Source organism: Larus michahellis, chromosome 12, assembly GCF_964199755.1.
Source record: "Larus michahellis chromosome 12, bLarMic1.1, whole genome shotgun sequence".
Lineage (NCBI taxonomy): Eukaryota > Metazoa > Chordata > Aves > Charadriiformes > Laridae > Larus > Larus michahellis.
In genome coordinates, this window is record NC_133907.1 from 943,359 (window position 1) to 959,597 (window position 16,239).

A 16,239-nucleotide genomic window follows, 5' to 3' on the forward strand; every position below is an offset into this window, starting at 1 on the left:
TAATTCTAGAAATCATGTGATACTTTAAAGGCAACTATGGCCTGATGCATGCTGAACTCTGGGCCATACTTCTTGTTAGTCTGTTTTCTGAAAAACCTTTGTGTTACTGTCAGGAACTATTTACATATTTGATTTTTATTCAGTTTTCAACATTGCCTTCTAGTCTAGGTAGAAAATAGAATATAATCTTACAAACTCCAGGTAGAAGACCTGTTTTTGTTTGGCTTTTAATTGGTGATAGGTTGGGGGTGGTTTCTCATGGGGTGAGTCGTCTTCCTGCGGGCACACAGCCCCCGGCTCTGGCATGGCCCCGTCTCTGTCAAAACGTAGAGGTAACGTCAGTGCTGCGGGAGATGCTGTATGAACAGCGATGCAGTCAGGTTGCTTGGAACTCTGTGTGCAGGAGTTTTGATTTTGTTACGCACACGCTCTTTTAATGGAAGTAACTCATACTGGATTTTCCCTGTTTTAATTCTCATGGTCTCGTGTCATGATATAGTTGCTTCTTACTATATAGAGCTGAACAAGGAGTTGTGTGGCTGGCGTTAACAAACCTGTCCTTCGTAAACACGGGGTTGGGCGTTAATCTGTGAAGCTCCGTGTGCGCTGTTAGAATAAACCTGAGTGTTCAGGGGGAACGGAGCTAGGTGTTTTGTGTCCAGAATCTTGGTAGACTTGCTCTGTTGAGCGTTACCTGCTCACTGACACTTGTGCTAGATGTGAGGGAAGATTATTTAACAGTGATCGGGACTTTGGGGAAGAAGTATTTTAAAACCATCTCGAATAAAAAAGAAACTGCCTTGAATTCCAGTTTGGAACAGAATCAAAGTAAAGTGTCTGTGTGCCAACCTAGAACAAGAGAGCCCTGATCAATCAGTGTGTTACTGGGAGCTGTGAGGACACAGTGAAGTTCACAAGTTGAAGGACATTTCTTATTTTAAAGAGGGGAAATTGTGTTAAAAGCATTGGACATATTAACCTGAAATAAAGACCTGCTTACTTGAGAGTTGTGTGAGATGCTGAGGAATTTGCGCAGAGAAGAGTAATGCCAGGTGGGTTTTTTTGAGGCATGGTGGGTTTTGGTTTGGTTTGCTTTCTGGCTTCTGGTATGTAGGAGCCTAATACGATGCTTTCACTTCCTGAATGTTTTTTGGAGAAAAGCTTACTCCTGTCAGTTACTCATTATTCTGGATTGCCTTTTAGAGATGTGGCCACTTTGCCTCCATTCCCTCATCTCTAAGGAGAAGCAGCTCGTGCTCTCACACAGCACTGCCGTGAGAGATGTATGCGAGTGGCGTGGAAGCACTGAAAGACAAAGATAAACTCATTTGTTATAGAAAAACAATAATGAAAATTCTATTGTGATAACTTAAAAAGCATTGCAAGTTAGAAACTGTCAGAATTATTATTAAAATTGTTAACAGTAGTAGCACTAGAAAATGTGTTGATGTACCACACCAAACACACTGTTTTAATAAGCTGAGAATTCTGGCAAAAATTAGAGACTCTGCAGTGATATAGATTCAAAGCGTTCTCTTCTTGAATTGTATTTAAGGGAATTTTGAAGTCCCCTAGTAGTGTATTTTATTTCTATAAATTCCATCTGATAAGTAGGAGTATATAATTCCCTTGCTGAAGATATCTCAGAAAACATAATCCACAGAAAAGCTATTCATTTTTGTGTTCTTGCTGCATGTTCACCAGCAAGTTTAAAAAAAAAAAAAAAAAGTCAGAGCAAAAACTATGTCATACCAGATTTTGAGTGGGAGCAACCAGGAAGGGAATAAATCTTAGTTTAAAGGTGTGACAGAGCATTAGGATGAAGACAGACCTCCAAGTGTGCTCCTGCCTGGCCTTCATTTTCTCTGCTCTCAGAAGGAAGGTTCTAGTCCCCACGAGTTACGCCGCGGGAGGAGCGGGACCATTACCCAGCTGCTTTGGTTTTACACTGCGTGGCACGCTTGTGTCACGCTCTGGGGAAGGAGAGGCAAATAATGATGAGCTTCCATTTTATTCCACTCTAAAGTGAGGAAGAAGTTTGGAGTTCTTGAAGTGTCTGGCAGAAGAGACTTGCTCCCCAGGTAGCCGTACGTCCCCTTCCCCATTTACAGTCGCCTGAGGGTCAGCAGTAAGACAGACGTGGAACATCGCCTCCGGTACGGGGAGAGTTGGGCCCTGGGTACGGGGTCGTTTCGTTGACTTTGGCGTCTCCCTGGTTTGCTTCAGAGCAGATATTACTTGGTATTACATTAGAAGCTGTTAAAATTCGGTGTACATTTGGGACAATATAGCTATATAACCAAAATTTTTCTGGAGCTTTTCCAACTTGTGTTATGAGTGCAGGGATAAAACTAGATGACTCGTGTGTGTCATTTAGTGGGACTGATTTGACCCTCTGGAAAACGTCTGTAGAGGATTTTTCAAATTGTTCCATTCTCTTCCTTTTTTAGAAAACAGTTTTCTAAAACTTGGTAACAATTTTTGGAACCATATTCAGATAAAACCAGATCCAGAATTTTCTGGTGAGTGGTTTGGAGACCAAGTCCGTCCCCTCTGATCTGCAGAGGCTGTCCGAGCGAGAAAGCTGCAGCGTAGGGGTGCTTTGGGTTTGGGTTTTTTAACATCCTTAACATTGACTGTATAAAATATTTTAAATAAATCATATTTTACTTAAATCTGAATCTGCCACATACCGCACATGTACAAAAGAGGCACGTGTGCAGCTTTGAGTGTCCAGACTAGTTGATGTTACAGAGGAGCTGCTGAACCGTTGGGGCAGTTGCGGTTGGGACGGCGTTGCCCTGGTGTCTGCCCCGGCACGCTCACCTCTGGACGGCTGCAGTACTGATGTTTGCAGAATGCATCTGGTCACATCTTACTTAAGAAGTGTAAGTAGTAGCCACATTTTTGGTCTTTTCTGCATGAGACTGCTGAACTGTGATCCCCCCTGTTTTGAAGCCAAGTGTGATGGGCACAGGTGGCGTATGGCCGTGACGGAGCTGTTGGAGAAAAAGGAAGGCAAATTGTAGGTATGTGGACATCTTGCACATGAGAACTTGCATCGTATTTTATCTTCAAAGGCTACGAAATAGCTTGCATCTCTGTGTTTACAAAGCAGACCTGTGTTCAACTTATAGTAAATTCTGTTTCCAAAGCTTTTATAACTTAATTGTTCAGTGGAAGAATGCCATTTTTTCTTCATATAACATAGGCCATGCAGCATCCTTAAAGGCTCTGCGCGTTCTGGCCCCCATCCATCACAGTACTTAAACCATGAGTAGCCCTATTAAAGTTGATAGAATTACTCATGTGCTTAAAATTAAACATGTACTTAAGTGCTTTGATGGATTAGAGCCAAAGTTGTCAGCACCTTGCTTTGTCATGGGCTGCGTTACACCTGCCTCCCTGTGCATAGACAGATTTTCAGATCTGCTCCTTCCAATATTATCTACTCTGTGTTCTAAAAATGCAGTTTATGTGCACAGTCGTAGGAAATTCATGCACTGTCTGGAAGTATAAATACACAACTACAACTCTTGAAATCTAACAGTACTTGACAAATTTCAGAAGATTGATTTTTTTTTTTTTTTTTTTTTTTTTCCTGGGGATTTCAGTGAGAATATTGTGTTAATGGTCGACATGGAAATGTGACATCTATAACGTTTTTCCAGCTTTCTATTGAATTCTGGATTTTAATAAAGTATATAGTAGAAATTGCCATTTCAGTGTGACAGCGCATTGTTAAGAATGACTGAGCTTGAACCTCCCAAAAGCTAAGATCGGTAAGGGCTGCTGTAGTTTCTGCTGATAATGCTGAGTTTGTAAGCATTTAGGCAATTCTTTAAGGCTTATAACTAAAGTTGCACATACCTGACAGCTCTTCGTCCTTGGAGGTAACTGTTGAAATCTTCCGTGATTCAGACTTTGTCAATGGTACCAATTCCAGATTTACAGCTGTGAAGAAAAGAGTTGATTCAGTGAAAGCAGTCTAACACTGAAACACGTGGTGAACAAAGCATTGGCTGAAATGTACGGTCAGCTTTCAGTGCCAGCTGCGTGTTCAATAAACAGTTCTCTGTTCCTGCCCGAATTGGCCCCCTGGTTTTTGGGTGCTGCATCCCCTGCCCTGCCGGCTCTCCTCTGCAGGCTCCTGCTGAACGTACCCGCTGTCAGTACCAAATCCTGCAGCATTTAGAACATGTAAAGGGTTGGGTCATTGAGAGTTTAATTTTTAAAACGTAAGAGGGGAAAAATGGTGAAATATGTTAGATAATTATTTTTGCTGTGAGTGAAGCAAAAGCAAGATGTTTAGGGGACTGGAGTCGTGTTGCAGGCCATTTCACAGTGAATGGGAAGCCGCCTTTGTTTCACTGAGTTTTAAATTTAAATTAATAGTTGAGTAAATATTTCACGGTGGAAGGTGTATGTTGAATTTCCTGCCCTAACTCACAAACGTATTTTTTTTAACAGTCGATTGGTAGCAAATAGCTCTTTGCATGTAACTGCTTTTAACTGTTGCTGATCAGACTCAATGACACTTTGTATTGGCCCTGATCACCTGTAGCTGTAAGAATTTCTGTGGTCAAACTGTGCTTAAATTTGGATCTTTATGAGCACATGTACATTTGAATATTGTAATCATTTTCCCGGATGTTACGTTAGCAAACCTTGATTGCACAAAAATTTTTTTAAACAGCTAAAGCACGTGTTCCCAGCATGTTCCCGGTGAGCAAAAAAGTAGCGGTTTTGGTTGTTCTCTTAGTGAAATTGGAAAGCTCTGGGATCACACTCGAAGCTCTTTGCGTATTTTAGTGTCCTTTAGTCGTACTAAATGAAAAGATTGGAAAGGTGGAGTGAGAAGAAAAGTAGGTAATTCAGGCAAAAGTTACAGCGAACACTCGTAGAAGCGTGTTTTGTAGAATTTGCCTTGTTTCTGCTAGGACAGCACATTGTGCCATTTGAGCCTTCCCTGTTTTCCGTTTCTTTTTCCCGTTGTGCTGCTGACAGCCGGGGCTCTGGGTGAAACCCAGGCACCTTCCAGATCAGCTGTCTGCAGCGTCAGCGCCAGAAGCGTTTCAGATGATAATGGAGATCATAATCACTAAAAAAATGAGAGGTGTTCCATTCTGACCATCTTCCACCCGTCCCCTTACTGTCTTCCCGCCCAGCCAGCTTGGGCTGGGCTAGCGAATACTCACTTGGCATCCCGTGTTCCAGCCATTTTTATTTCAGGGCTGCTTTCCATTTGGTATGGGCACTTAGCCAGCTGGGTACTCTTTTCGTTTTAAGTAGCAGTGAGGTCATTAGCCATTACGGGAGCTATTCCTCTCATTCTTGCACACCAGCCCCTGAGGAGCTCTGGGACGTGATTGCCCTCTTTGGAAAGCTTCACACCCAGCCCTGGGTGAAGAAATTACTGGAATACAGACATTTACAAAAAGTGTCAGAGCAAACGAAATTCATGGGGCACTCATCAAATCGATGTTTCAAAGTTTAAAAAAAGTCATTCAAAGGTGCCTGAAAACTAAGGGGAGAATGAGACCCCCGGTCACACTGCCATCGCCCGCTGGTGTTTTAAAGCCAAGTCTCTGCAGTTCCGAGGGCGAAGGGATGGACGACGCAGCAAGTACCCCAAAAGGATGGACGACGCAGCAAATGCCCCCGTGTGACAGGAGGTGCTGCTGATCTCTGTGTGCTCGCACGACGGTGTTTTTTCTGGCCCCGAGGAGCTCGGTAGCTGGCGGGGGCTGCTGCGGAGGATGGCTGTACGAGCAGCGTGGGGCCGGGGAGGCTCCCGCGCCGTGTTTCAGTGCTGTTGCACAGTCAGACACAAATGTTTCAAAAAGGCGATGGCCAACGCACGCTTCCTTTTTTCTGTGCCAATAATCACCACGTTCACAATGCTAAAATAAATAAAAATGTCTCTGTGCTTCCTCAGCAGTTTGAAATGGTTATCTCAAAATTCTGAATTGTACTAGGCGAGCTGATTCAGCAAGTTTGACCCGAATCCTCCTGGTTCTGAGGGGTGTCCTTCCGTACCAGGAAAGGGTCACAAAACCTGCTCTGAAAACTCTAGCCTCGTTAATTATTGTATGGAGTATCTAGAGAGAATACTAAACTTCTGAGGACACCTTTTATTGTAATATGCTTAATTGCCTGTACTTAGAGCAGGAAAAGGGAATGGTGTGTTATCCTCTGTATGCACGCCTGAGGAACTGGAGACCGACTTTGCAATTTACGAAGTGTTTAATTGCACAGTATGAATTAAAGGCTCTTTGTCAGCCTCATACATCACAGAGCTCTTTGTGAACGCTTCTATTTTCCTGCCTTACCTAAACTATTGCTAGTTAATTACCTGAGGTAAATGGAGCAGCATAGGCAGAATTATGCTTCATAATATTGGGTCTGTGATGGTCTCTTTGTGCCACTTGCAGGTATAAAGGGACTGTAAACCAGTTAAACTGGTTTTGTGTAGGAATTTGCAAAGCCAAGGGAGCCCCAAGGTGGCCCGGAGCCAGAAGAGCATCTCTGTGCCACATACCGGGTGCGAGCGGCTGTCCCCGAGCAGCTGTCCCCACGGGGGCCTGGGGCAGAGCCCTGGGTGCCCACCACCCCCAGGCTCCATCGGGATACACCTGGGAGCTCACCCTGAGCACCAGGAAAACAAACCTAGATGCTGCGGGAACTGGGTGTGTATGTAGGGATGCCTTTTTTAGAGTTTTATAGTAACTTCATCATGGAACTGTTCCCTAAGATCAGAAACCAGTCACACCCCTGGCTCCCAACACTCCAGTGTAAATAATGATCAAAAATAACATCATCTTTGCTTTTGCATTTTTAGTTTATTTCTTGACAGCGACTTTTGTTGTAACAGCTGTGATGCGTTTTTCTATCAGTGCTTCGGTAATTTGTATTTCATGCCTTTTAACTTAGCGAATTATTTTGTCATTACATAAATAGAAAATATCTCTTTGCACTTACATTTCTTATCATATGTCCATCTGTTCATGGCTGCATATTAAGACACGCACGTAGCTCATGCAGGTAAATATTGTAATGTATTTAAAAAAGCAATGGTAAAGCAGTTTATGGTGATTTTTTTCAGTATTGAAAAGGGAACTTGTGGAAGCCCCATATGTATTGTCTATTCTATGTATTGCATCACGTGTTAGTGTGTGTAAGTGATTATACTTCAGGGGATAATTGAATTAAGTTCTCCCAAATCATTTGGATCACAATCAGATCTGTGCAACGTAATTAATTTTTAACTGTGTTTTTAAATCAAAGTATATCATGACCAAATTACATTACCTGTTGGGTTATTTTTTTTCAAAAAGGTGTTATTTGCAGAGAAAGCAAATAGTCTGTCCTCATGGCTGTTCTTTTTCTGGTACAGTTTCTTCTAACAGTCAGTCGTCTTTGGTAGCTGGATGGCACAATTTGGTTTTACCCAGAATCTTGGAGAAATAAACACAAGAATCTCCCAAGTGCAGTGGCAGCCGGGGTGCTCGGGGGTGCGGGGGGCAGAGGGTGGCACCGGGGCGGGGGCAGCCGCTTTTGGTGCGGCGCCTGTACGGACGCGGTCAGTGGTGCCGGCGCGGCGCTGACCCTGGAGTGTGCCCGGGGTGTGTCAGCTCTGCCCTTGGGGGCTTTGTTTTGCCTTGCAAGGGGACAGAGTTACCAAGAAGGTATTCGTGTGGTTAGAAAACTGCGTTCAGTTCTGCTGCAGTGAGGACCCCCATAAGTCATCACCCGCCCAGTCAAAGCTGGGCAGAGCCGCGCGCCGCACTGGTGCGGGGTCGCTCTGACCCCGTGGCGCCGCCTGGGCTTGGCCTCTGTGTTCTTGAACAGCGAGAGCTAGAAGAGCTCTTTGAAGTTGGCAGAATCACTGAGGTATCTCTGTAGTGGGATATAAACAAAGAGTTCGATTTGCAAAAGATACTTATTGGGTTTTGCTGTTGCATTTTAGCAGTTCTGTCTGTAAATTTGGTACTTTGTCTTAGGTCTAAGATGAATTATTTCAGCTTCACACTGAGTGCTCGGGGCACCTATTTTCCCCTGTGTTCAAGTGCCTCTGACTTGGCCTCTGCCCTGTTTGCTGTGCTAGCCGCTATATTTTGAGATAATTGCCGTGTTGTTCTGTTAGGGATAACCCAGGCTGCTAAACCAAATTTATCTTATTGTTGAATTGTAAAGTACCGCAGAATTTGGGTAGCGTAGATTGGTAGCAAAATCTTAATTGTATTTCCTTGTTTGTGGTCTTCTGTCTGAAGGTGTTGACTGCGCTGCTGTGTTTTTCGGAGGTGGATTGGCAGTGCTGTTTGCATTTTTGTGAACTCCCATAAGGTGCAGTAAACAAATTTTAATGCAGATTTTATGGAATGTTTATGAAATCCATGGGCACGTTTCACTGCATCAAAAGCACCGTATTTAGATGAATAGCTATGCTAAAGCACACGTGCCTGTAGAGTGGGTGTCAAAGTACTGAGTTGTGTTGTAAAATGAAACTGAACTCCGAACTTTTCACTCCCAGCCATTCTTTCAGCGTGCAATGGCGATGGGCTGTTGGCGGTGGGCAGGAAGGGGACACCCCTCGGGGACACCGGGCAGCAAACCGGGATGCACCTTTGTTGAAATGCAACAAGGTCCTGTTCTCCTATAAAAAGGCAGAGGCAAATGAATTGTTGTGTAAGGTCTTTGCCCTGCCACGGGCTGGGCAGGGGCAGCTGCGCTCCGGGGAGATAAACTGAACTCGTGCCTTATACTGACCACTGAAGGGGGGAGAAGCCCGGCTGTTAACAGTCTTGTGAAGACAGAGGCCGATGCGCCGTTTCACCATGGTGTGATTACATTTTAATGTGCCCCGTTAAAATGGTCTGTAGGTACTCTTGAGGCATGTGCATTGTGCAGTACAAGTTTAAGGAGAAACTTTCTGCCCCTTTAGTATTTACAACAGCATCCTGATAACTACAAAAAACGGCAACCTAATTAATAAGGAACACTTTAATAATGGTTTTGGGGACTATTATGTAATACAAAGGCTGTCACTTGAAGTGGGCGTCCGTGTGTCGCTGTGCGCTGCCCGGGCTGTCACCTCCCCTTCAGCCTCGCTTGCGATGAAGTAACGTGCAAAGCATTATGTGGCTTTATTTATTATGCTAAGGCTGCACATGTGAAATCATATATTAAAAGAAAACCTGAGAAAGAAAATGACATTTTTCCAAAATGAAAGCTAGTATTTACATCAGCAGTGTGCAAAGAACGTTCCAGTATTTTGAATTCCCGTTGTAAATATTCATGTTCCAGGGTATCTTCCTTTTTTAGGCCGTGTTCATAGTGGGATTAATTGGCAATCATAATTTACACTCATTAAAAGCCTTTTTATGTCGCATACTGGCTGATCAAAGTCTCTACTTTCACTCAGATGATGCAGCCCACAGCATTCAGTTCGCCTCTTCACAGTGCCCTTCATGACACGTCTAATGTTTGCTTCCCAAAATATTCCTACATCTAAAGTGTGGAGTTTCTTGTGTAATCAGGGGGTTTGGGGGAGATGTGGCGAGGGTTTCCCCACTAATTTAAATAATTGATATATGGTAAAACGATAGTGCTATATTATCTTTCCTCCTGAAGGAAAAAAGAAATTGTTGTTTCTTTGCGCTCTGCATGTTTGGGATTTTTTTCTAGCTCTTAGCGTAGTCTTGGGGGGGTTGAAGAAACGTATCACCCATTTCTGTTCATAAAATCTACTTTTTGCTGGAAAAAAGAAGTAATATACTATATTCTGATTTAAAACTAGGTAGTTCTTTATATTTTTCTCTTCAGCCTTGGCTGAACTCTGCCTGTGGAACGGCACGTTGCACGAGGCACTTGGCTCCTGAGGAGTGACCGGGAAATTCAAACGACTGCTTTCAGGGATTTAGATTAATGGCAGAGAGGAGGCACAAGATTTATTACTTCTTTTTTCTCTTGTGGTTTTTTTTTGGTTATTTTGGTTTGGTTTTGGGTTTTTTTATGTTTCTTTTTTCTTTTAATCTCTTTAACATTTTGGTTTTACCATTTGTTTCGGCACCGTATTTTTTTAACTTTTCTAGCTGTGAGATGTTTATACTGGGTGAGCTGAATCCTTGGTCCTCTGGAATGTTCTTTTTAAACTGTAAATATTTTTTTTCCAAGTTCAAAGAATGGTTACTCATATTATCTGGAAGGTAAACTAGAAATGAACATGAAAATTAAATTAGTTTGCTTTCTGATAATCTGTTTGGTAATGTGTTCATTGCATAAGATTTGATAAAGTCTGAGTAAAAACGTTGCCATTTTAATGGTAAAGCTCAGCCGCAGGTGGAGAAGTTCTTTACTAAATACTGATTAGGTTTGTTTTCAAGGAATATTTGATTTTCCTGACCTTTTATGTCATTCTAATTTCATGTTATTTCAATTAAAATGTCATCTTTTTTTATAGTACCTAAAATAGACTTTATTAGTTTTCCTGAAAGCTACGCGCAGCTTTGCTTTGGCCCATTTAAATATTAAAAACAGCAGGATTTGAGATTTTTCTTATAATCCTCAACTAATAGAGTTTAATGCTTTGTTTGGCCTACCCTACACAGCCTAAGCAAAAGTTTTAAACAAGATTAAAGCGCTGCCCTTATTAACCCGAGGCCCCTAAAGACAGAGCGTGTCCCATGCCCGGCCCCGGCCACTCGCGCCGCCCTGGGGGGCACCGGGGTGCCCGGCTCTTCTCCGAGCAGGTTACCCATCGTGCCAGCACCCGGCAACAGGGAAGAAAAACACCAGAGTCTGTTTCTAAGATGAATATTCAGTCTTCATGGTCGGGGGAAAACAAAGTTCAGTTACTCCTGGAAATGCGAGGTGGGATTCTGCCGAGCGGTTGTGGCCGGGGAGGGGGGATGGCCGAGGGGCTGGCTGCTGGGCACCGCACTGCGTTAGTCCCTCCATAAATGGGCTTCACCTTTCCTTTTTTGAAGAGGTTGGAGTGGCACGTAAGCTGTTGGATGGGCGATGGAGGAACATGTTGAGTTCCAGAAGAATGAAGTATCTCATGGTCATGGAAAATTTATGCTTAGCAAACATTACAAAACACAAAATGACGTGATACATTCACTGCTGTGTAACAGGATTCCTTGTTTACCGGACCTGCTATAGGGCCATGGCAACACAACCAGAAATAGGAGCTATGAGTATTCTTCTGGTAAAGATGATGATGGTTATCAAGCAGTTTGTTAATTGCTGGAGTTTTACATCACTCCACATTCGTTATCACGTTGCAGCGCTGCTGGTAGCGTGAGGATCGGTGAAGAGGGGTGAATGGGGAAGTTTGACCGAAACCCACCATAAAAATACTATGTTCTGCTATGGGACAGTCAGGTAAATGTGCACTTGGCTAATGCTTTGAGACAGGGATCTGCAAGTGCTGTAGCAGAGAGAATGTGACTACAGTTCGCTTAACAACAAGAAAAAATTAAAAAAACCAGAAGACTTTCTAAACTTCTGTCTTTCTAATGATGTTCCAAAATAAAGCAAAATGACTGAATGTTATTTCTTTACTTAGTCCTTTGCAAATACTGGTATCTTGATTAACTTTTATCAGTTGCCTTTTTGATCTTGATGGGGCAGAATCTGGATATATGTTCATTAAGTTCAAGACCCAGCTGAAAATGGGAGGCAAAAATTGCTTACACTGTCAATGATAAACATTTCCTGCTTTCGTACCATTATTTACACTTTTTTAATAAGGAACATAATTTTTAAAAAACAGAAAGTGGCTGATGTTCTTGCAACCATGTGTGCACTAGCTGAAGAGTACAGTATTTATACCCCTGCCGTGAGTCTCGGTTTGTGGAAGGGAGAGTTTCTTAAGAGCTGGGACAATAGAAAGCGTTGAAGATGTGAAGGAAGAGGCTGAAAAGGCCTCAGTTTTTCCTCTCTGTTTCTGTTGTATTTATTTTCCGTTGTTCAGTGCTTTTGGCCTTCCTTGGCTCGCTGCCTTGTTCCCATCAGCAGTGCCAAATCCCTAAAGCAAAACCTGGTGGTCTTCAGGCACCAGGTGGTCTGCAGGGAGATGGGGGCGTCGGGGGAAACTGAGAGTTTACACCTGGTGACTGATGGGTTGATTTGCTTTCTGCGCCAAGCTTGACTGGCCGTGCTTGCCCTGCCCCGCGGCCTGAGCGCGCGGCGTCGGGGGGAACCTCGCAGAGCTCTGCCGGTGGCCACGACGCCGTCCCCGGCCGGGTGATCTGGTGCTGCCGCCACTTTCCATCCGCAGGAGCTGGGTCTGATGGGCAGCACAACGCCTGGCTGCCGCGGCGGCGGATTACCCGTCCCCGTCTCTTACAAAGGTTGCATTAATCTCGGGTTTGATAACCAAAATCCCACCGCTCTTGGACATCTGTGTCTGCCTTGTTAATTAAGCAGTACATTTTTTTTTTTTTGCCTGCTGTTCTTCTGCATTCTTGGTTGGTGAATATGCTTTCAGTTTCGTTTTGGTTGTGAGTAATTATAGAAAGGAAAAAGTGATAAAAAGCATTTGCAATATGAGTACTTAATTAACTCAGTAAAATGAGGTTTTCAAGCTGTGGTCTGTAAACTGGAAGTGTGAGCGCTGCCTTTTAAAGGGTAAAAAGGAAAACACACTCTTGGTAGTTTCAAGTCTCTGGGATACTGTGCTGGAAAATGTTAGTTTTCAAATTGAAAAAATTAAAAACGGTTTGTACAAATATTCAGATAATGAAAGCGTTCAGTAAAAACAGTTTAATGATGATTAAAAGGTCACTGAGACAACTGAGATGGATTTTTTTAGCATTTACATGGCCAACTTGGCTTATGTCAAAGAGTAATTTTTATGCTGTGTATAGCAACAAATTATTAATGTAAAAACTTTGTCATAGTGCATTACAATTGAGTTAGAGTTCACAGACTCAATACTGGTGATGCCTTTAAGATGCTAGTTCTAATTCTTGGTTGTACCAAATGTTTGATCGTGCATTTCGTGTGGTTGCACTGTTCAGCATTGCAAGGAGCTGTTGTCGGATGTGACATAAAAGAGAGCCCAGAGGCTGCAGAGGCGACGCGTTACACTAGCGCTTGCGTGAGCCTCTTACGCTTTTTCGTTTGGCTGCAGTGAATCCCCAGTGATGGTGCTCACATCGAGCACCCCGGGTGGTTTTCTAGCCTACTCTTCTGCTGGTAGTTAAAAGGTAATTTTCCATATATGGATAATTCTTTATTATTTATTTTAGGTTTTACGTCCAAACTGTTAGTTTGAATGTCTCTGTCAGGTTGTGTTCTTTCTCTGCTCTAGCTTTTCCTGCTATGACATCGTTTTTGTGCTTTAATTGTTTTGTACTTTGAGGTTCTTTGGTCTCCTTTCATTTGTTTCTACTTTTAATAACTTAAGCATTTTTTTTTTCTCTACTTGTTTCCAGTTTATGCTTTTCTAAATAACTTCCACCTATGTCTAGTATTTTGCATTCAGATGAGTCTTGGTCTAAGACTGCGGTAAGCTTTTATTTAAGGATAATTAGATACTTACTTTTGGTTACAAATAGATGTTTAAGTAGAAAAGGTGTGACACTTAAGTCTACAAAAGTATTCAGTGACTGAGTGCACTTTGGTCAATAGTGACAATACAGTTTTGATAAAATACTTCTGAAGTTCATGTTCTGTTTCAAAAAGATATTCTGCTTCTATGGCATATACATTTAATAATGTACTTTTTTTTATTGCAGAGAGAAGAAAATGAAAATTCAAGATATTAAAAACAATATTAAAGAAGCTATAGAGGTAAACTTATGAGCTATTGTTTTTAACTTTTCAAAGCTAGCTATTTAGACACTCTGCAATAGTTACTATTTTTTTTCTTTGCAGACAATAGTGACAGCAATGGGCAATTTGGCACCTCCAGTTGAACTAGCCAATCCAGAGAACCAGTTTCGAATCGACTACATCTTAAATTTAGCTAACCAGATAGACTTTGATTTCCCACCGGTAAGTAAATAATTCAAATTGGCGGCAGTCATGCTTTTTTTGCAAATGATTATATTTCGCTGCACTGTAGTAAATATTTACAAAAACCAGTGAGCTGCTCTTTGGGAATTACTACAGTAGGTGTCTTTGGTCGGCGCTAATCAAATAAAGCGTATAGCAGCCCAGCTGGAATGGTGAAGCTGTTCCTTCACGAGCACAGAGAGCCTTGTCTGCTTCCTTCTGCTCCACTGAAATGCTCGGCTGCAGCGGAGATGGACGGTGCTGGCAGCAAAGTCTGGGCATTGCTGGGAATTGCCCTGCCCAGGAGGAGTGCAGATAGGCACAGCAGGCTGTGATGGTGAGCAATGTTGTATTTCTCTCTCTTGAAGAATGGTGGAGTTTTCTTGCTGATTCAGGCGTGTTCTCCGGCGGCTGTGTCAGACAGACTTTATGCAGAGGCTCCGCGTGCTCCGTCCTTGCCCCAGCCCTCCCAGCCTGGTTAATCATTCCCAGCGCCAGCACCACAGCGGAAATGCAGAAACTAGAATTATTTGTTTGATTGTATAACTTGGTGCCCACTCACTGTGATTAATTTCTGCTGTATCTCAATCAGGCTAGTAGCAGAAGCCCATGAAAATGCAGTTTGCAAACACTGAACTCTGAAGCAGTGAGAAGATATTTTTATTAATTACCACGAGGTACCTTACACTTGCAGTCATCCAAGTGTTTCCAAACCTGGGTTCTCTCTCTCTGCACCTCTCCAGAGAGTGGATCAAAATCATGTACCATTTACATGGGAATTTTGTTTCCAGCAGCAGTTGGACCCAGGTGCTTGAAAGGAAAGTACAAATAGTACTAAGATGTGGGATCGTTTGCACCACAGGAGGGTTTTTGTAACTCTGATTTATAAACATTATTGAACAAGAAACCAATGGCAGTTACCTTTTCCAACTGTTGCCGCTTCTGGGAATTTCTCTGCTGGGTCAGCCTTTATTAAAAGTAAAAACCAAACAACCAGAAACTTTGTGTACAAGGCAGAAGTCATGTGCTATAGCAATTAATTGGAAATACTGGCATTGTAATCTTCAAATCCAGTAATTCTGAAAGTTCAGCAGGCACAGACAGGTTGATGGAGAGGGGGGTGTATGATTCTTCTCTAGCACATAAAATGTAGTATTAGTATTTTATCTTAAAGATTCTTAAATAAGTTAGAGAATTTCAGATTTTTAACTTGATACGTCTTTAATTTTGGCACTTGTCAGTGTTATTCATAGGAATATTTGGTCCCTTCATGGATGGTCTCTCCTGGTAGGGGGACAAGAAACACAGTGCTTTGAAGCCGGTTTTAGGAGAATATTGGAGAGAAAAGACGGTGGCTCCTTACTCCACCCCGCGTGCTCTGGGACTGGCTGGGTGCCCGCAGCTCTCCTGCTGCCCGTTGTTTGTCATAGTTCAGGTTGTGCTCTGTAACAATGCTGTAATGAGTTCCTGTGACCCACCTCCTGCTCAAATACCGATTTTTTTCCTTGTCTCTTCTATCTCGGAGGGTTTGTTTTTTTTTTTTTCTTCCATTCAATTGGAATGAAGTGAGGGTTTTTAAATATTGGGGTTTTTTTCCCTGAAAACAAGAGATAATTAATTGTGAAGGGGTAAGTGAATAAGTCGAGTGTGTATGTGTTACATTAACTTTTTTATATAAGAATTATTATTCAGTATGTATTGTCTCTGTTAGGATACATGGTGGCAAGGCCTTGATGTCTAAAGCAATGGAATTATACTTACCAGGTCCATAAATAATTTCAAGTTCGCTGAAGAGTCTTTGATGTGTTGAATGACACACAACTTCAGGAATAACAGTGCTCCAATAAAACTAGTTTTTCTTCTCTGAGCAAAGGTATTGTGTTAAATTTTTAAGCCCTGAGTCTACAGAGGTTTAGGCGTGTGCATAACTGACTAGTGGCTGCCTTCGTTGCCATGATTAACTATTTCATATGTAAACGTTTGGAGGGTTGAGATTTTAAACTGGATATACATTACCCACTAATTTTACAGGGGTATTGCTGGCTCCCTCTGCCCCCAGCAATTATATATGCTCATGTGTATCTGATTTCTGAGTTTGTCTGAATGTAGGTTATAGCCCTTTGGTACCTGAAAAACAGAACCTGCATTTTAATTGAGTATTTCAAATCAAGTTAAGATCTAGAATGTCCCTAGACGCCAACTCTCAGTGCATAGTATCAAAAATACACGATC

At 42.5% G+C, this 16,239-nt stretch overlaps 1 protein-coding gene across 3 annotated transcripts in view; it reads left to right on the top strand.

The window, feature by feature from the left end:
* Window positions 1-16,239, top strand: part of GNAS (GNAS complex locus) — a 139,622-nt gene that overhangs the window by 72,733 nt on the left and 50,650 nt on the right. For all 3 annotated transcript variants that reach the window (XM_074604593.1, XM_074604594.1, XM_074604595.1), the window contains exons 3-4: window positions 13,749-13,803; window positions 13,888-14,007. In XM_074604593.1, the coding sequence (XP_074460694.1) occupies window positions 13,749-13,803; window positions 13,888-14,007 (175 nt within the window). The remainder of the gene's footprint in view (window positions 1-13,748; window positions 13,804-13,887; window positions 14,008-16,239) is intronic.